This window comes from Moschus berezovskii, chromosome 20, assembly GCF_049115385.1.
Source record: "Moschus berezovskii isolate FMDL1 chromosome 20, NW_MosBer_1.0, whole genome shotgun sequence".
Taxonomy (NCBI): Eukaryota; Metazoa; Chordata; class Mammalia; order Artiodactyla; family Moschidae; genus Moschus; species Moschus berezovskii.
The window spans coordinates 17013671-17035530 of NC_142479.1; the positions used below are offsets into that span (position 1 = coordinate 17013671).

The window sequence follows — 21860 nt, forward strand, 5'->3', positions numbered from 1 at the left end:
TGGATGTTTAACTGTTGAGTAATTATATAGTTTTTACTCAACCCATTGAAAATAAGGATGAATTTTCCCCTACCAAGCAGTGACCATCTAACAACACATATTTGTTTACATAAGACTCCTAACTCGATTTAAGTATTTCTGTCTGAAATTAGCAGTATTCTGACTTTTAAAATTAGAATGTCGGTAATGGCTGCTTTTTGTCTTTATATTCTGATGCTAACTAGAAGTTATTTAGACATGGGAAAAGGCTTTTTGAGAAAAAGGGATATGTGGTACTATAATATTTAAAGGCCTTCATACTTTTTCTTTTAAATCCAAAACTCACACTTGATATAACATCTTCATCTTCTCATTCTACTTATTCTAGGTCTCAAACTCTCATCTTTGCTTTCCTTATTTCCTTCAAAACATATTTTTATTAACCAACATGAATTTATCAAAGGAGAAGCAAAGTGTATATATACATATATATATATATGTATATATACACACACACCTTCTTTGGTGAAGATCAGCCATACTCTTTAGAATGGGCATTATGGTATTTACTTCCACCTAAAATAATCATACTATTAATATATCTTTCTTCTCCTAGAATTGGGGAAAATGTTTTATGTATAGCAAATAGGTTACATGATTCTGATGCCATTTGAGAGACAGTGTCACTTGTTTTTTAAGGCTGACCTATTCTCTCGTGACTTGGTTATTCAGAATCAGATAATAACCACTGTAAATATTCATGGTGTTTTACCATTGAAGGAATATAGTAAACTTACATATTCTCTTGTATTGTTGCAGAGTGGAAGTAGGTTACTGCTATAATGTTCCATTAAGAAAATATATCAAATTTAATGTTGGGTGATTTCTGGAAAATCAACTATGCTGGAGTTACTCAGTTTTGTTTTAAGAAGGCAAATTATTATTAGCCTCAAGAAAAATGTTATTTTTTTCCTAGTACAATTTCCCAAAATAAAAAAGTGAGAGAAAAATAGATCACTTAAGAGAAAGTAATAATTTAGATTCACTTAGATTTTTTTACTTCATTCTTTCATTAGCTATTTATTGGGTATCTTCAATGGGCACAACCCTGACCTAGGCCTTTGATAGCAGCATAAACAAAGTCCTTGCTCTCAAACTGTTTAAATAAACTGTAAGGGCAGAGATGGACAAACAAATGAGCAAATAGGTACATGACAATTCCAGATAGTGATGACTGTTAGGCATATAATAAGCCAGTTGTGTAAGGAAATGTAAGCATGTGGTAATGCTACTCCTTTTGAAGAGATGATATCTGAACTGAGACCCAGCCAGCAGGAAACCTGTATGGGAAGAGCTTTTTAGACTAAGTAAAAAAGCCTTGAGGTAGGAGCAATCTTGATGTATTTGAGAGAAATTTTTTAAAAAAATCCTGGGGTATCTGATATATATGAGAAAGCAAAAGAGTAGCCAGGAGGTAAGGGTGGAGAAGCAGAAAGGAGCCAGATCATATAGGACTTTGAACACCATAAAAGGAGTTTGGATTTTATTTTGAGTATCATGGGAGCCATTAATGGTTTTAAGCAGAAAGGAATAACATTATCTGGTCTACATTTAAAAAAAAAAATCACTCAGGCACTTTTTTGAAACTGGACTGTAAGAGTAACCAAGAGTGAAGAAAGCAGGAAGACTAGTTGGCTATTACACGGTTGACATAGGAGATGGCCGAAGCATGGGCTAGGTTTGCAGTGACAAGAAACAAATATCCGCTTCTGAGAACACCAGAGAACTCCTGACTCCAGGGAACATTAATCGATAGGAGCTCATCAAACGTCTCCATACCTACACTAAAACCAAGCACCACCCAAGGGTCAACAAGTTCCAGAGCAAGACATACCACGCAAATTCTCCAGCAACACAGGAAACTAGACCTGAGCTTCAATATACAGGCTGCCCAAAGTCACTCCAAACCCACTGACGTCTCATAACTCATTACTGGACACTTCACTGCACTCCATAGAGAAGAAATCCAGCTCCACCCACCAGAACACCGACACAAGCTTCCATAACCAGGGAACCTTGACAAGTCACCTGTCCAACCCCACACACAGCGAGGAAACTACATAATAAAGAGAACTCCACAAACAGCCAGAAGATGGAAAGGCCACCCCAAGCAAAGCATTATAAGCAAGATGAAGAGGCAGAGAAATACCCAGCAAGTAAAGGAACAAGACAAATGCCCACCAACGCAAACAAAAGAGGAAGATATAGGGAATCTACCTGATGAAGAATTTTGAATTTTGGTGGTGAAAATGATTCAAAATCTTGAAAGCAAAATGGAGTTACAGATAAATAACTTGGAGAAAAGGATTGAGAAGATGGAAGAAAGGTTTAATAAGGACTTAGAGGAAATAAGAAAGAGTCAATATACAATGAATAATGCAATAGATGAGATCAGAAACACTCTGGAGGGAACAAACAGTAGAATAACAGAGGCAGAAGACAGGATAAGCAAGCTAGAAGATAGAATTATAGAAATAAATGAAACAGAGAGGAAAAAAGAAAAACGAATTAAAAGAAATGAGAACAATATTAGAGACCTCTGGGACAATGTTAAACGCTCCAACATTTGAATCATAGGAGTCCCAGAAGAAGAAGACAAAAAGAAAGACCATGAGAGAATACTTGAGGAGATAATAGTTGAAAACTTCCCTAAAATAGGGAAAGAAATAATCACCCAAGTCCAAGAAACCCAGAGAGTCCCCAACAGGATAAACCCAAGGCGAAATACTCCAAGACACATATTAATCAAATTAACAAAGATCAAACACAAAGAACAAATATTAAAAGCAGCAAGGGAAAAGCAGCAAATAACACACAAGGGGATTCCCATAAGGATAACAGCTGATCTTTCAACAGAAACTCTTCAGGCCAGGAGGGAATGGCAAGACATACTTAAAGTGATAAAAGAAAATAACCTACAGCCCAGACTACTGTACCCAGCAAGGATCTCATTCAAATATGAAGGAGAAATCAAAAGCTTTACAGACAAGCAAAAGCTGAGAGAATTCAGCATCACCAAACCAGCTCTCCAACAAATACTAAAGGATCCTCTCTAGACAGGAAACACAGAAAGGGTGTATAAACTCGAACCCAAAGCAATAAAGAAAATGGCTAAGGGATCGTACTTATCAATAATTACCTTAAATGTAAATGGGTTGAATGCCCCAACCAAGAGACAAAGGCTGGCTGAATGGATACAAAAACAAGACCCCCATATATGTTGTCTACAAGAGACCCACCTCAAAACGAGGGACACATACAGACTGAAAGTGAAGGGCTGGAAAAAGATATTCCATGCAAATAGAGACCAAAAGAAAGCAGGAGTAGCAATACTCATATCAGATAAAATAGACTTTAAAACAAAGGCTGTGAAAAGAGACAAAGAAGGAAACTACATAATGATCAAAGGATCAATCCCAAGATGAAGATACAACAATTCTAAATATTTATGCACCCAACATAGGAGCACCGCAATATGTAAGACAGTTACTAACAAGTACGAAAGGGGAAATTAACAACAATGCAATTATAGTGGGAGATTTTAATACCCCACTTACATCTATGGATAGATCAACTAAACAGAAAATTAACAAGGAAACACAAACTTTAAATGATACAATAGACCAGTTAGACCTAATAGATATCTATAGGACGTTTCACCCCAAAACAATGAATTTCACCTTTTTCTCAAGTGCACACGGAACCTTTTCCAGGATAGATCACATCCTGGGCCATAAACCTAGCCTTGGTAAATTCAAAAAAATTGAAATCATTCCAAGCATCTTTTCTGACCACAATGCAGTAAGATTAGATCTCAATTATGGGAGAAAAACTATTAAAAATGCCAACATATGGAGGCTGAACAACACACTGCTGAATAATGAACAAATCATAGAAGAAATCAAAAGAGAAATCAAAATATGCATAGAAATGAATGAAAATGAAAACACGACAACCCAAAACCTCTGGGACACTGTAAAAGCAGTGCTAAGGGGGAAGTTCATAGCAATACAGGCACACCTCAAGAAACAAGAAAAAAGTCAACTAAATAACCTAACTCTACATCTAAAGCAACTAGAAAAGGAAGAAATGAAGAACCCCAGGGTCAGTAGAAGGAAAGATATCGTAAAAATTAGGGCAGAGATAAATGCAAAAGAAAAGAGACCATAGCAAAAATCAACAAAGACAAAAGCTGGTTCTTTGAGAAGGTAAACATAATTGACAAACCACTAGCCAGACTCATCAAGAAACAAAGGGAGAAAAACCAAATCAATAAAATTAGAAATGAAAATGGAGAGATCACAACCGACATCACAGAAATACAAAGGATTGTTAGAGAATACTATCAGCAATTATATGGCAATGAAATGAATAACCTGGAAGAAATGGACAAATTGAGAAGAGCTAACACCTATTCTACTCAAACTCTTCCAGAAAATTGCTGAGGAAGGGAAACTTCCAAACTCATTCTATGAGGCCACCATCACCCTAATCCCAAAACCTGGTAAAGACCCCCCAAAAAAAGAAAACTACAGGCCAATATCACTGATGAACATAGATGCAAAAATCCTTAACAAAATTCTAGCAATCAGAATCCAACAACATATTAAGAAGATCATACATCATGACCAAGTGGGCTTTATCCCAGGAATGCAAGGATTCTTCAATATCCGCAAATCAATCAATGTAATCCACCACATTAACAACTGAAAAATAAAAATCATATGATTATCTCAACAGATACAGAGAAAGCCTTCGACAAAATTCAACATCCATTTATGATAAAAACCCTCCAGAAAGTGGGAATAGAAGGGACATACCTCAACATAATAAAAGCTATATATGACAAACCCACAGCAAAAATTATCCTCAATGGTGAAAAACTGAAAGCATCTCCCCTAAAGTCAGGAACAAGACAAGGGTGCCCACTCTCACCACTACTATTCAACATAGTTCTGAAAGTTTTGGCCACAGCAATCAGAGCAGAAAAAGACATAAAAGGAATACAAATTGGAAAAGAAGAAGTAAAACTTTCACTGTTCGCTGATAACATGATCATCTACACAGAAAACCCTAAAGATTCTACCGGAAAACTACAGGAGCTAATCAATGATTACAGTAACGTTGCAGGATATAAAATCAACACACAGAAATCCCTTGCATTCCTATACGCTAATAATGAGAAAATAGAAGGAGAAATTAAGGAAACTATTCCATTCACTGTTGCAACGAAAAGAATTAAACACTTAGGAATATATCTACCTAAGGAAACAAAAGACTTGTACATAGAAAACTATAAAACACTACTGAAAGCAATCAAAGAGGACACTAATAGATGGAGAAATATACCATGTTCATGGATTGGAAGAATAAATATTGTAAAAATGAGTATACTACCCAAAGTCATTTATACATTCAATGCAATCCCTATCAAGCTACCAACAATATTTTTCACAGAACTACAACAAATAATCTCACAATTTGTATGGAAATACAAAAATCCTCGAATAGCCAAAGCAATCTTGAGAAAGAAGAATGGAACTGGGGGAATTAACCTGCCGGACTTCAGGCTCTACTACAAAGCCACAGTCATCAAGACAGTATGGTACTGGCATAAAGACAGAAATATAGATCAGTGAAACAAAATAGAAAGCCCAGAGTAAATCCACGCACCTATGGACACCTTATCTTTGACAAAGGAGGCAAGAATATAAAATGGAGAAAAGACAGTCTCTTTAACAAGTGGTGCTGGGAAAACTGATCAGCCACTTGTAAAAGAATGAAACTAGAACACTTCCTAACACCATACACAAAAATAAACTCAAAATGGATTAGATAGCTAAACGTAAGACCAGAAACTATAAAACTCCTAGAGGAGAACGTAGGCAAAACACTCTCCGACATAAATCACAGCAGGATCCTCCAAGACCCACCTCCCAGAATATTGGAAATAAAAGCAAAAATAAACAAATGGGACCTAATGAAAATCAAGAGCTTCTGCACAGCAAAGGAAACTATAAGTAAGGTGAAAAGACAGCCTTCAGAATGGGAGAAAATAATAGCAAATGAAGCAACTGATAAAGGATTAATCTCCAAAATATACAAGCAGCTCCTGCAGCTCAATTCCAGAAAAATAAATGACCCAATCAAAAAATGGGCCAAAGAACTAAACAGACATTTCTCCAAAGAAGACATAAAGATGGCTAACAAACACATGAAAAAATGCTCTACAGCCCTCATAATCAGAGAAATGCAAATCAAAACCACAATGAGATACCATTTCACACCAGTCAGAATGGCTGCTATCCAAAAGTCTACATGCAATACATGCTGGAGAGGTTGTGGAGAGAAGGGAACCCTCTTACACTGTTGGTGGGAATGCAAACTAATATAGCCACTATGGAGAACAGTGTGGAGATTCCTCAAAAAACTGGAAATAGAACTGCCCTATGATCCAGCAATCGCACTCCTGGGCATACACACCGAGGAAACCAGAATTGAAAGAGACACATGTACTCCAATGTTCATTGCAGCACTGTTTATAATAGCCAGGACATGGAAGCAACCTAGATGTCCATCTGCAGACGAATGGATAAGAAAGCTTTGGTACATATACACAATGCAGTATTACTCAGCCATTAAAAAGAATGCATTTGAATCCGTTCTAATGAAGTGGATGAAACTGGAACCTATTATACAGAGTGAAGTAAGCCAGAAAGAAAAACACCAATACAGTATCAGTTCAGTTCAGTTCAGTTCAGTCGCTCAGTCGTGTCCGACTCTGCGACCCCATGAATCACAGCACGCCAGGCCTCCCTATCCATCACCAACTCCCAGAGTTCACTCAAACTCATGTCCACAGAGTCAGTGATGCCATCCAGCCATCTCATTCTCGCTCGTCCCCTTCTCCTCCCGCCCCCAACCTTTCCCAGCATCAGAGTCTTTTCCAGTGAGTCAACTCGTCGCATGAGGTGGCCAAAGGTTGCAGTTTCAGCTTTAGCATCAGTCCTTCCAGTGAACACCCAGGATCGATCTCCCTTAGAATGGACTGGTTGGATCTCCTTGCAGTACAAGGGACTCTCAAGAGTAACGCATATATATGGAATTTAGAAAGATGCAAATGATAACCCTGTATACGAGACAGCAAAAGAGACACAGATGTATGGAACTGTCTTTGGGACTCTGGGGGAGAGGGTGAGGGTGGGATGATTTGGGAGAATGGCATTGAAACATGTATGTTGTCATATGTGAAAAAAATCACCAGTTCAGGGTCAATGCATCTTATAGGATGCTCGGGGCTGGTGTGTGGAGATGACCCAGAGGGAGGATAAAGGGAGGAGGGAGGTGGGAGGGAGGTTCAGGAGGGAGAACTCATGTACACCCGGGGCGAATTCATGTCAATGTATGGCAAAACCAACCAATATAATATTGTAAAATAATTTGCCTCCAATAAAAAATAAATAAATTAAAAATTAAAAAAAAAAGAGAAGTTGGTCAGTGTGTATAATTTTTTGGAACATTTGAAATTCCGTATTAATGTTTAAACTTGCTATTTGTTGAATGTTGGGTCAATAAGTAACCAGAAGTTCACAAGCCCAAAGCAGTTGCCTGTCATTATTTTGGAACTTAAACTACCTCATGTTTCCCTACTGCTCCTTCTGCACATTAATTAACTGTTGGGTATTTGCCCTTTTTGTTAAATAAATGTCTGAGAATTGAAGTCCTGAGATAATGTAATGATACCAAATCCATAGTTGTTGTTGTTTACTCGCTAAGTCATGTCCAAATCTTTGCAGCCCCATGGACTCTAACCCGCCAGGCTCCTCTGTCCATGGGATTTCCCAGGCAACAATACTGGAGCGGGTTGTCGTTTCTTTCTTCACTGGGTGTTGTTGAATCTATAGTAGCCACCAACCATTCTTGTTTGTTACATAGGAAACAAACATAGTATAGTTTGTCAGTCTTAAAAATCAGGATTCCTCTCTGTTTCCTGTATTCAGTATACATGAACAGATATTCAATAAATCAATCCCAGAGCTTTCACATGGTATTTGTCTTCTTAGACGATCATTTCCAGGACAGTATTTCAGATATATACTTTAATCACATATACTGCCAGCAGCTGTAGATATAAAGGCATGGCTAGACTGTAGCCTGCCAGTCTCTTCTGTCCATGAAATTCTCCAGACAAGAATACTGAAGTAGGTAGCCAATTCCCTTCTCCAGGGGACGTTCCTGACCCAGGGATCAAACCTGAGTCTCTTGTATTGCAGGCAGATTCTTTATGATTTGAGCCACCAGGGAAGACCAGACAAGCAAGACCTAATTTCTCCCACAATGCAGGAGTAAGTGGTCAATGGGATAACAGAATGCATGGTATATAGGATTTAATTAAGTAAATGTCTGTATACCTTAGCACTGACATGGTGAACAGACTAAACTTAAAATGATTTCCAACGCAAAAGCAGAAAAAATATAGGAATACTTCATAAATTACAGAAGACATAGATGGTAGAGTGTAGGGAATTAGCTCTTTTCAAAGAAACGAAGGTCTGTAATTCCTGGCACAATTAGAACTGACTATAATAACAGAATGTCTAAAGTGTAGTTCATGTTTCTATCCTATAACTGGACAAACAAAATGTAGATGATGGCAGAAAGAAATATTTTCCCTCAAGGCCAGAAAATGTCCTCATTCAAACTGAATGCATTCTTTTAGACTAATGGAATAGGTGTTCTCCAGAGTTTATATGAGGACAAAGTATTAACAGCTCATCCCAGGAAAGGCGGCAGCAGTAGTAGCATTTGTATGCAGTTAACAGCTTTAATAATTATTTAATATGATAAAATAGTTCAATTTAGATCCAGAAATTCCTTCCTTCAGCAACAGACTATTAATATTACTGTTACAGAAAAAATATTTTAAAATAATAATACCAAAGATATAGGAGGTTTTTGAAATTCTATCAGTTTTACAGTTTAAAAGAACTATTTTACATCCCTTTGTCCTCATGCCCAATCCTGTGAGATAGTCATTGTTATTTCTGCTTTAAAAGATATGAAAAGATTAAGGCTCAGAGAACTGAAATAATTTTCTTAAGCCACATACTTGGAAAGTACAATGCCAGAACCCTAACCTAGGCCTTCTACTAATATTAAGTCCTATGAGTCTCACAGAGGTGTAGTTAAGTCATTATATCACAATTAACTGGTGGATTTTTTTTCTCTTGAAAGTATGTAAAATAGCAGGGTGCCCTATATCCAGTATCATCCTAAGTAAGATAAAAATATGATAACCTCTTGGAGTCTTGGCTTTCTGTCTCTAAATTGGGGATGCAGTCTTCATAAGGTTGTTTCAAAGATTAAATGAACTAATCTGGAAGCACTTATTTAAATATAAAAAGTGTGTTAGTGTTACTGACTTAGTCATGTCGGACTCTTTGCCACCCCATGGACTGTAGCCCACCAGGCTCCTCTGTCCATGAGATCCTTCAGGCAAGAATACTAGAGTGGGTTGCCATTCCCTTCTCCAGGGGATCTTCCCAACCCAGGGATCCAACTCAGGTCTCCTGCTTTGCAGGCAGATTCTTTACTATCTGAGCCACCAGGGAAGCTCTTTAAATATAAAGTGCTTTAATATGTGATTATGGAGATTATGTTTTAGAGTCTATTTGTTAAATATTAATTAGAATCATTGACCAATTTTCATGATGTAACAAATATTTAGAATAAAGCAACAGATTACATTGATTCAGGAAGCTTTAATAATTTTCAGTCATGCATAAAAGAATATCTGACTCATTGATATAGTTATTTTCTCAGGTAAGAATGGGAGAGCATCTTTTTTCTTTTTCTTTTAATTAAAAACATCTGTATTGTTTGTTTGGTTTTTTTTTAGAGCAAACATTTGTTACTTCTAAAATTAAAGCATCCTTAACTACAATAAATGTTTAAGCACCATGGAAACCTCAGAGTAAAAATTGAAAGCTCTCTTTGGAACCATTTAGAAAATATTGTATAAAGAGGGAATAATAAATGTACCTAAGAAAAGAAACTTAAAATCTTTAAAAATATTTCTCAAAAATTTCTGACCTTCTGAACTCATCCAAACAAGTTTAATAATTAAATTAAAGTGATTAAATTTGGGGACTATACAATACTATTGGTGCTTCTCATTTCTTTTATAATAACCCCCAAATGCTAAAGAAACTTAAAGTCAGCATAGATACAGCACTTGAAGTGAGATGCCTACTTCTTAGACAAGATCTTAGGTAAATTCCTCAACTTCACTTTTGCTCCATTTATAAAATGGAAAGATGAGCATCATAGTTCATTACATTACAGGATAAAATGAAATAACATTGTGAAATTAGCTTTTACTTAGAAATTAGTTGTTTGCACCCTAAATGATATCTTTGTAGATTCATTCTTCCTAGTATAAGGCAGAATAGTATACTGAAGAGATCGTGTCTTGAATTCAAATTCCAGCTCTAAGACCTAATATTTGTGCAAAGAATTCCCAAAAGGGGTTCTGTAAGCTCTCTGAGTCTGTTTCTTCCCCCATGAAAATGGAGATATCATCACCTCATGAGGTTGTTGGGAGGATTGCAGATAATGTAACTGAAGTAACTAGCTGATTACAGTTAATGTTTATAAAGTGGCTCATATCTGGTAGGTACTCAGTATACATAATCATTATTATCATTGTCATTATAATCTTCATCATTCATTGTCATTATGTAAAAGAAGTTTGTCCTTGCAGCCTACTCTGATATGATCAACTGTTCTCTTCTTCCCTCTATTTGGAGGCGAGGGGAAGCTGGAAACCTTGGAAGGTGGTGAAAGATTTCTATTGATACAGATTTATGTAATTTATCATTAGTAAATCACTGAGAACATGTAAAAACAATGTGCCAAAACCTCTGAAAACAATTCAAAAGTAGCATTTCACTCTTTAACACAGCAGTACAATTTGAATAGGAAACCCAACTTCAACTCAGTTTTTTTCATGGATATAAAGCTTGAAATAATAAAGAAATTTATGTCTAACTAGTAGCTTCAAGGGCACTCAGATTGTATACAGCATTGTATATGGAAAGGGAGGTCTTGCTAACCTTGTATAGAAAATAGAAATACTGAAATTGCCCATGGATGGGTGTAACTAGTTCTCTGCAAGAGTTTGACAGACATTTCACCAATGTGAGAGAGAAGTAAGCTGTATAGAAATCTGGTGCAAGAGTGTTCCAGACAGCAATTGCAAAGACCTGAGGTAGGAGGGGGTCTTGTATATTTAAACAAGACAAAGAGGACATCTGGACAGAGGGGTCCGGCTCATTGCATCATCAGTCCTCAGCTGATTGTCTACTTCTCAGATAGGTCTTTCAAACTACCCATTTAATTTGAGCCTTCTGTCTCCCTCCAAGCTCTGTTCCACTCCCCTATTTTATTCTGTCCTTAGGACAGCAGACTATTTTTTTATTTTCTTATTAACTTTCTGTCTCTTTCATTAAAATATGAGATCCCATGAGAACAGGGATCTTGGATATCTTGTTCACTACAATTTAGGTAATGCCTAAAACAGTACCTGGCACATGGTAGTTGATCATGAGATAGTCGTATTTCATTATGATTCAGTTCAGTTCAGTCGCTCAGTCATGTCCGACTCTTTGTGACCCCGTAAATCACAGCACGCCAGGCCTCCCTGTCCATCACCAACTCCCAGAGTTCACTCAAACTCATGTCCATCGAGTTGGTGATGCCATCCAACCATCTCATTCTCTGTCATCCCCGTCTCCTCCCACCCCCAATACCTCCCAGCATCAGAGTCTTTTCCAGTGAGTCAACTCGTCGCATGAGGTGGCCAAAGTATTGGAGTTTCAGCTTCAGCTTCAGTCCTTCCAATGAACACCCAGGATTGATCTCCTCTAGAATGGACTGGTTGGATCTCCTTGCAGTCCAAGGGACTCTCAAGAGTCTTCTCCAGCACCACAGTTCAAAAGCATCAATTCTTCGGCAATCAGCTTTCTTCACAGTCCAGCTCTCACATCCATACATGACCACGGGAAAAACCATAGCCTTGACTAGACGGACCTTTGTTGGCAAAGTAATGTCTCTGCTTTTTAACATGCTATCTAGGTTGGTCATAAATTTCCTTCCAAGGAGTAAGCGTCTTTTAATTTCATGGCTGCAATCAGCATCTGCAGTGATTTTGGAGCCCAAAAAACTAAAGTCTGACACTGTTTCCACTGTTTCCCCATCTATTTCCCATGAAGTGATGGGACCAGATGCCATGATCTTTGTTTTCTGAATGTTGAGCTTCAAGCCAACCTTTTCACTCTCCTCTTTCACTTTCATCAAGAGGCTTTTGAGTTCCTCTTCACTTTCTGCCATAAGGGTGGTGTCATCTGCATATCTGAGGTGATTGATATTTCTCCCAGCAATCTTGATTCCAGCTTGTGCTTCTTCCAGCCCAGCGTTCCTCATGATGTACTCTGCATATAAGTTAAATAAGCAGGGTGACAATATACAACCTTGACGCACTCCTTTTCCTATTTGGAACCAGTCTGTTGTTCCATGTCCAGTTCTAACTGTTGCTTCCTGACCTGCATACAGGTTATTCAAGAGGCAGGTCAGGTGGTCTGGTATTCCCATCTCTTGAAGAATTTTCCGCAGTTTATTGTGATCCACACAGTCAAAAGCTTTGGCATAGTCAATGAAGCAGAAATAGATGGATTTCTGGAACTCTCTTGCTTTCTCCATGATCCAGCGGATATTGGCTATTTGATCTCTGGTTCCTCTGCCTTTTCTAAAACCTGCTTGAACATCTGGAAGTTCACGGTTCACATATTGCTGAAGCCTGGCTTGGAGAATTTTGAGCATGACTTTACTAGCGTGTGAGATGAGTGCAATTGTGTGGTAGTTTGAGCGTTCTTTGCAATTCCCTTTCTTTGGGATTGGAATGAAGACTGACCTTTTCCAGTGCTGTACTGTGGCCACTGCTGAGTTTTCCAAATTTGCTGGCATATTGAATGCAGCACTTTCATCTTTCAGGATTTGAAATAGCTCAACTGGAATTCCATCACCTCCACTAGCTTTGTTCGTAGTGATGCTTTCTAAGGCCCACTTGACTTCACATTCCAAGATGTCTGGCTCTAGGTGAGTGATCACGTTATCGTGACTATCTTGGTCATGAAGATCTTTTTTGTACAGTTCTTCTGTGTATTCTTGCCACCTCTTCTTAATATCTTCTGCTTCTGTTAGGTCCATACCATTTCTGTCCTTTATCGAGCCCATCTTTGCATGAAATGTTCCCTTGATATCTAATTTTCTTGAAGAGATCTCTAGTCTTTCCTATTCTGCTATTTTCCTCTATTTCTTTGCATTGATCACTGAGGAAGGCTTTCTTATCTCTCCTTGCTATTCTTTGGAACTCTGCATTCAGATGCTTATATCTTTCCTTTTCTCCTTTGCTTTTCGCTTCTCTTCTTTTCACAGCTATTTGTAAGGCCTCCTCAGACAGCCATTTTGCTTTTTTGCATTTCTTTTCCATGGAGATGGTCTTGGCCCCTGTCTCCTGTACAATGTCACGAACCTCTGTCCATATTTCATCAGGCACTCTATCTATCAGATCTAGTCCCTTAAATCTATTTCTGACTTCCACTGTATAATCATAAGGGATTTGATTTAGGTCATATCTGAATGGTCTAGTGGTTTTCCATACTTTCCTCAATTTAAGTCTGAATTTGGCAATAAGGAGTTCATGATCTGAGCCACAGTCAGCTCCTGGTCTTGTTTTTGCTATCAGTATAGAGCTTCTCCATCTTTGGCTGTGAAGATTATAATCAATCTGATTTTGGTGTTGACCATCTGGTGATGTCCATGTGTAGAGTCATGTCTTACGTTGTTGGAAGAGGGTGTTTGCTATGACCAGTGCGTTCTCTTGGCAAAACTCTTATTAGCCTTTGCCCTGCTTCATTCTGTGCTCCAAGGCCAAATTTGCCTGTTACTTCACGTGTTTCTTGACTTCCTACTTTTGCCTTCCAGTCCCCTATAATGAAAAGGACATCTTTTTGGGGTGTTAGTTCTAAAAGGTCTTATAGGTCTTCATAGAACCGTTCAACTTCAGCTTCTTCAGCGTTACTGGTTGGGGCATAGACTTGGATTACTGTAATATTGAATGGTTTACCTTGGAAACAAACAGAAATCATTCTGTCGTTTTTGAGATTGCATCCAAGTACTGCATTTCGGACTCTTCTGTTGACCATGATGGCTACTCCATTTCTTCTAAGGGATTCCTGCCCACAGTAGTAGATATAATGGTCATCTGATTTAAATTCACCCATTCCAGTCCATTTTAGTTCGCTGATTCCTAGAATGTCTACGTTCACTCTTGTCATCTCCTGTTTGACCACTTCCAATTTGCCTTGATTCAATGAATATATTAAATATATATGTTTCAACATCATTTACTTCAGTATGAACTTAAACGAATGAGGCCCCATTTCTGTTCACCAGAGGGCTGTTTTTAGCACTCAGTCTGCAGTGTTAGTGAGTACCCGTGGAAACCAGCACACTCACACAGTGTTGATAGATACTGCTCAGTGCAGCTCTTCTGGAGAGCAGATGTCTGTGTCTAGGAACCTAAAATGTACATGTTCCTGGACCCTTTAGTTTCATTTCTAGGATCTATTATGGAAATTAATTCCCATTCATATACATGAATCTAACACAAATATCCTTTGTATATGCAAATAGATGTCAGATAGTTCTTTCCACAAATATTCGTTGAGTAAACGTGTACCGGGCATTGAGAACAGAGACTGGGTCTCCGCACATTGAGGATGTTCCGGAGGCAGGTGAAACTTGAGGAGCCCCAGAATCACCTCTTCTATCTTGTACGTGTAGAACCTAGATGGGGTACCAAACAGCATCAGCTGAGACTTTCTGGCCAAAATAGTTCCATGAATGGCCACCCCTTTTGTTCAAAGCAAGAAATCCGATAGAAGGGGAAGAAGACTGTTGAAAGCTATGAACTGTGAACGGTGCATCATAAAAGGCAATAGAGACGAGAAAGAAAGAAACATTAGTAAACCTGTAAGAGTGGACCTCAATAGCCTAGGCAGAAAAAGTGTATGAATGTAAATTTCTCAAAGCAGATCATTAACTAGTGCATGCCAAGCTGCTGTAATACTGAAGCACTTCAACTGTTTTGTGTAATCTGGAATTGTAGCTCTTCTGAAAGTGTCTGGAGAGAATGTGATTAAGTTTGTATATATTTGGACACATATCACAGATTCCATGAAAGCAGTTTTGTTTTTATTTTAAATTTAGATAAAATGGATTTGTTCTCACGTTTAGAAACCCTCAGTGGATTGTGGGGTAAGAAATCCTAAAAGGAAAACTCTACTATAGACAATAACTTATAGTCTCAATAGGAAAGAAAAGGTTCAGTTCAGTTCAGTCACTCAGTCGTGTCCGACTCTCTGTGACCCCATGAATCACAGCACGCCAGGCCTCCCTGTCCATCACCAACTCCGGAGTTCACTCAAACTCATGTCCACAGAGTAGGTGATGCCATCCAGCCATCTCATTCTCTGTCGTCCCCTTCTCCTCCTGCCCCCAACCTTTTCCAACATCAGAGTCTTTTCCAGTGAGTCAGCTCATCTCATGAGGTGGCCAAAGTATTGCAGTTTCAGCTTTAGCATCAGTCCTTCCAGTGAACACCCAGGATTGATCTCCTTTAGAATGGACTGGTTGGATCTCCTTGCAGTCCAAGGGACTCTCAAGAGTCTTCTCCAACACCACAGTTCAAAAGCATCAATTCTTTGGCGATCAGCTTTCTTCACAGTCCAACTCTCACATCCATACATGACCACGGGAAAAACCATAACCTTGACTAGACGGACCTTGGTTGGCAAAGTAATGTCTCTGCTTTTTAATATACTATCAAGGTTGGTCATAACTTTCCTTCCAAGGAGTAAGCGTCTTTTAATTTCATGGCTGCAATCAGCATCTGCAGTGACTTTGGAGCCCAAAAAAATAAAGTCTGACACTGTTTCCACTATTTTTCCATCTATTTCCCATGAAATGATGGGACCAGATGCCATGATCTTTGTTTTCTGAATCTTGAGCTTCAAGCCAACCTTTTCACTCTCCTCTTTCACTTTCATCAAGAGGCTTTTTAGTTCCTCTTCACTTTCTGCCATAAGAGTAGTGTCATCTGCATATCTGAGGTTATTGATATTTCTCCCAGCAATCTTAATTCCAGCTTGTGCTTCTTCCAGCCCAGCGTTCCTCATGATGTACTCTGCATATAAGGTAAATAAGCAGGGTGACAATGTACAACCTTGACATACTCCTTTTCCTATTTGGAACCAGTCTGTTGTTCCATGTACATTTCTGACTGTTGCTTCCTGACCTGCATACAGGTTTCTCAAGAGGCAGGTCAGGTGGTCTGGTATTCCCGTCTCTTTCAGAATGTTCCACAGTTTATTGTGATCCACACAGTCAAAGGCTTTGGCATAGTCAGTGAAGCAGAAATAGATGTTTTTCTGGAACTCTTTTGCTTTCTCCATGATCCAGCGGATGTTGGCGATTTGATCTCTGGTGCCTCTGCCTTTTCTAAAACCTGCTTGAACATCTGAGAGTTCACGGTTCACATATTGCTGAAACCTGGCTTGGAGAATTTTGAGCATGACTTTACTAGCATGTGAGATGAGTGCAACTGTGCGGTAGTTTGAGCATTCTTTGGCATTGCCTTTCTTTGGGATTGGAATATACAATTAAATCAAGGGAAACCTCACAGATGTTTAAATGTTTAGATGTTTAAACAGATATACAACTATTGAAAAAAGAAACAACCTAGAACTAACAAGAACTCTTCAGAATAGTGACAGGAAAGTTAAAGGCAGGATTAACTCACATTTTTTAAAAAATTAAAGATGAAGCAAAATATATTGACGCAGTGACAAACAAAAAGATTTGATGTGTTAAGTTAATGTGTCACTGACTCAATGGGCTTGAGTTAGAGCAAGCTCCCGGAGTTGGTGATGGACAGGGAAGCCTGCTGCTCTGCAGTCCAGGGGGTCACAAAGAGTTGGACACAACTGAGGGACTGAACTGAGCCATGGGGAAAGTCTGAGTGTGACTTTGGTAGGCAGATTCTTCGGTTGTCTCTATGGTCCCTGCTTTCCAGTGCTCATGCCTCTGTGGGATCCCCTCCCCTAGAGTATATCCAGGACCTCTGGTTTACTTGTACCAGCAGAATTCTGTAAAGATGATACATGATAATACTGCATATTAGTGGACACTTTGCTGTAGTCTCTCAATCCCTAGCTTCAAAGATGTAAACTACTATATTGGAAAACCCACACAGCAAGGAGCTGAGGGTAGTCTCAGGCCAACCACCAGGAAACTGAAGCCTTCAATCCTGTCAGTTCAGTTCAGTCATTCAACTGTGTCCAACTCTTTGTCTCCCCATGGGCTGCAGCATGCCAGGCTTCCCTGTCCACCACCAACTCCTGGGGCTTGCTCAAAATCATGTCCATTGTGTCGATGATGCCATCCAACTATCTCATCCTCTTTCGTCCCATCTTCTCCTGCCTTGAACCTTTCCCAGCAACAGGGTCTTTCGGAATGAATCAGTTCTTCGCATCAGGTAGCCAAAGTATTGGAGTTTCAGCTCCAGCATCAGTCCTTCCAATGAATATTCAGGACTGATTTCCTTTAGGATGGACTGGTTGGATATCCTTGCAGTCCAACAGACTCTCAAGAGTCTTCTCCAACACCACAGTTCAAAAGCATCAGTTCTTCAGCACTCAGCTTTCTTTATGGTCCAACTCTCACATCCGTACATGACTACTGGAAAAACCATAACTTTGACTAGATGAACCTTTGTCAGCAAAGTAATGTCTCTGCTTTTTAATATGCTGTGTAGGTTCATCATACCTTTTCATAGCTTTTCTTCTGAGGAGCAAGCATCTTAATTTCATGGCTGCAGTCACCATCTGCAGTGATTTTGGAGCCCAGGAAAATAAAGTCTCTCACTGTTTTTGTTTCCCCATCTATTTGCCATGAAGTGATGGGACCAGATGCCATGATTTTTGTGTTTTGAATATTGAATTTTAAGCCAGTTTTTCCACTCTCCTCTTTCACTTTCATCAAGGGGCTCTTTAATTCCTCTTCACTTTCTGCCATAAGGGTGGTGTCATTGCATATCTGAGTTTATTGATATTTCTCCCAGCAATCTTGATTCTAGCTTGTGCTTCATCCATCGCAGCATTTCGCATGATGTACTTTGCATATAAGTTAAATAAGCAGGGTGACAGTATACAACCTTGATGTTCTCTTTCCCAATTTGGAACCAGTCCACTGTTCCATGTCCCATTCTAACTGTTGCTTCTTGACCTGCATACAGATTTCTCAGGAGGCAGGTAAGGTGTTCTGGTATTCCGATCTCTTGAAGAATTTTCCACAGTTTGTTGTGATCCACACAAAGACTTTGGTGTAGTCAATAAAGCAGAAGTAGATGTTTTTCTGGAACTGTCTTGCTTTTTCTGTGATCCAGTATATGTTGGCAATTTGATCTCTGGTTCCTGTGCCTTTTCTAAATCCAGCTTAAACATCTGGAAGTTCTTGGTTCATGTACTTTTGAAGCCTCACTTGTAGAATTTTGAGCATTGCTTTGCTAGTGTGTGAAATAAGTACAATTGTGCAGTATTTTGAACATCCTTTGGCATTCACTTTCTTTGGGATTGGAATGAAAACTGACCTTTTCCAGTCCTGCGGCCACTGCTGAATTTTCCAAATTTGCTGGCATATTGGGTGCATCTAGTTTTAGGACTTTCACAGCATCATCTTTTAGGACTTGAAATAGCTCAACTGGAATTCCATCACCTCCACTAGCTTTGTTTGTAGTGATGCTTCCTAAGGCGCACCTGACTTCACAGTCCAGGATGTCTGAGTCTAGGTGAGTGATCACACCATTGTGGTTATCTGGGTCATTAAAATATTTTTGTGTGTAGTTCTGTGTATTCTTGCCACCTCTTCTTAATATCTTCTGCTTCTTTTAGGTCCATACCATTTCTGTCCTTTATTGAGCCCATCTTTGCCTGAAATGTTCCCTTGGTATCTCTAATTTTCTTGAAGAGATCTCTAGTCTTTCCCATTCTGTTGTTTTTCTCTATTTCTTTGCTGAGGAAGGCTTTCTTATCTCTCCTTGCTGTTGTGGAACTCTGCATTCAGATGGGTGTATCTTTCCTTTTCTCCTTTGCCTTTAGCTTCTTTTGTTTTCTCTGCTATTTGTAAGGCCTCCTTAGATAATTTTGCATTTCTTTTTCTTGGGGATGGTATTGATCCCTGTCTCCTGTACAGTGTCATGAACCTCCATCCATAGTTCTTCAGGCACTATGTCTATCAGATGTAATCCATTGAATCTATTTATCACTTCCACTGTATAATCCTAAGGGATTCAATTTAGGTAATACCTGAAAGGTCTAGTGGTTTTCCCTACTTTCTTCAATTTAAGTCTGAATTTGGCAATAAGGAGTTCATGATCTGAGCCACAGTCAGCTCTTGGTCTTGTTTTTCCTGACTGTATAGAGCTTCTCCATCTTCAGCTGCAAAAAATACGATCAATCTGATTTTGGTATTGACCATCTGGTGATGTCCATGTGTAGAGTCATGTCTTATGTTGTTGGAAGAGGGTGTTTGCTATGACCAGTGTGTTCTCTTGGCAAAACTCTGTTAGCCTTTGCCCTGCTTCATTTTGTACTCCAAGGCCAAACTTGCCTGTTACTCCAGGTATCTCTTGACTTCCTGCTTTTGCGTTCCAGTCTCCTATGATGAAAAGGACATATTTTTTTGGTGCTAGTTTTAGAAGATCTTGTAGGTCTTCAAAGAACCATTCAAATTCAGCTTATTCAGCATTAGTGCCTAGGGCATAGACTTGTATTACTGTGATATGGAATGGTTTGCCTTGTCAACGAACAGATCATTTCTGTCATTTTTGAGATGGCATCCAAGTACTGCATTTTGGACTCTTGTTGACTATAATGGCTACTTCATTTCTTCTAAGGGATTCTTGCCCACAATAGTAGGTATAATGGTCATCTGAGTTAAATTCACCCATTCCTCTCCATTTTAGTTCACTGATTCCTAAACTGTTGATGTTCACTCTTGCCATCTCCTGTTTGACCACTTCCAATTTACCTTGATTCATGAACCTAACATTCCAGGTTCCTATGCAGTATTGCTCTTTACAGCATCAGACTTTACTTCCAACACGAGTGACATCCACAACTGGGAGTTGTTTTCACCTTTATTCCGTCTCTTCATTCTTTCTGGAGTTATTTCTCCACTCTTCTCCAGTAGTATATTGGGCACCTACCAACCTGAGTTCAACCCGATAACCACAAGGAACTGAATTCTGTTAATAATACCAAAGCCTTCCCAGTTAAGCCTCAAATGTGACCACAGTCTTACCAGACCCTAAGCAGAGGACTCAGCTAAGCCTCACTCAGATTCCCAACCCGCAGAAACTGTGAGATTAAAAGTATATATATTATTCTAAGTTGCCAAGTATGCAGTAGTTTGTTTAACAGCAACAGAAAATTAATATCATATACTAGTGCCATTTGCTTCTACCTTCCTAGTTGAGAAAATGACTGTCAAAGCAGCAATGCTGGAATTTTCTCTGGAATAAAAATATTTCCTTCTATTAAAGTAAGAGATACAAGTTACATTTGTAGAGTTTTGAATCAACTTTCCTCATGGGGTGACTCTTCTGTCTCCCCTATTTGTTTAATTCTTTTCTATCCAATCGAAAGAAGTTCGAGGAGAACTGAAGGATGCCCCTTTACAACTGTAATGAAGACAGGAGCCTCCAGAAGCACACCGCTGCTCCATTAGAGGTGGTGTCGTGAATCTTCCCGAGAGAAACAGCTCTCCCTCCTCCCGGGGCGATATCTCATTCACATGTCACGTTCCCAGTACCGATCACAGTGCTTGACACATAGCTGATGCTCAGTGACTGATGCATATTCCTTGTTAACTTAACCTCACCTATAAATCCAGTGAGAAAGAAGAAAAGTCCCTATCCCTCCTTACTGTGGTCCTTTTCCTTCCTAGATATTTGGGAATGAAAAGGCGATCATGACACTCATTTGTGTATAGGAAAGCAAATGAGCACTGAGAGTCCAGAGATGAGTGAATTGCTCTTTGTTCATAAAAGGAATCTATAAAGCCTAACATGAATACCAATAATTCTATAATTCTTTTTTCCTTCTCAGTCTACAGAGTTGTGTTTAGTTTTCTTTTTAATTGAGGTATAATTGACATGTTTAATTTAATATGAGTCCTCTTCAGTGTTGATAAATGCCAAAAGCTTAATTGTCTGATTCCAAATGATACTGACATAATGGACTCATTTGTTATGTCTCCATTTTCTATCTTCACATCACATAAAAGTACAAGCCTTTTATAACCTGACAATAATTGGAATGCCTTTATCTTTTATTCACTTTATTGTTGGCTTCCCTCTTTGTAGACTTCTAGTGGAAACATAATTTTAACATTATTCATTCTTGTTTGGTACATTGAATGCCTGGTACATTGTACCTCATTACTAAGAATTTGTGAGTCCTTTATACATACTCTCATTAATTAATTCCTAGTTGCTTTTTTGGACATTACTGATGACAAATGCTCCAAGGTTTTGGTTTCATTTGTGTAACATGTAAGTATAAAATGAACAAAATATATATACTTCATTGCTTTTACTGTCCATATCAGAAGTATGGTAATTTTTAATCTAAAGAAGTGAA

At 38.7% G+C, this 21860-nt stretch overlaps 1 protein-coding gene across 4 annotated transcripts in view; it reads left to right on the plus strand.

Annotated features, from left to right (window-relative positions):
- STXBP4 (syntaxin binding protein 4) overlaps nucleotides 1-21860 on the plus strand; it is a 235261-nt gene that overhangs the window by 155280 nt on the left and 58121 nt on the right. The window contains exon 17 of one of the 4 annotated variants that reach the window (XM_088828593.1): nucleotides 6972-7287. The exons of the other annotated variants lie outside the window; for them this stretch is intronic. Within the exon in view, the coding sequence (XP_088684719.1) occupies nucleotides 6972-7009 (38 nt within the window). The 3' untranslated portion in view covers nucleotides 7010-7287. Of the gene's footprint in view, nucleotides 1-6971; nucleotides 7288-21860 lie in introns of those variants that run through there. 4 annotated transcript variants of the gene reach the window in all.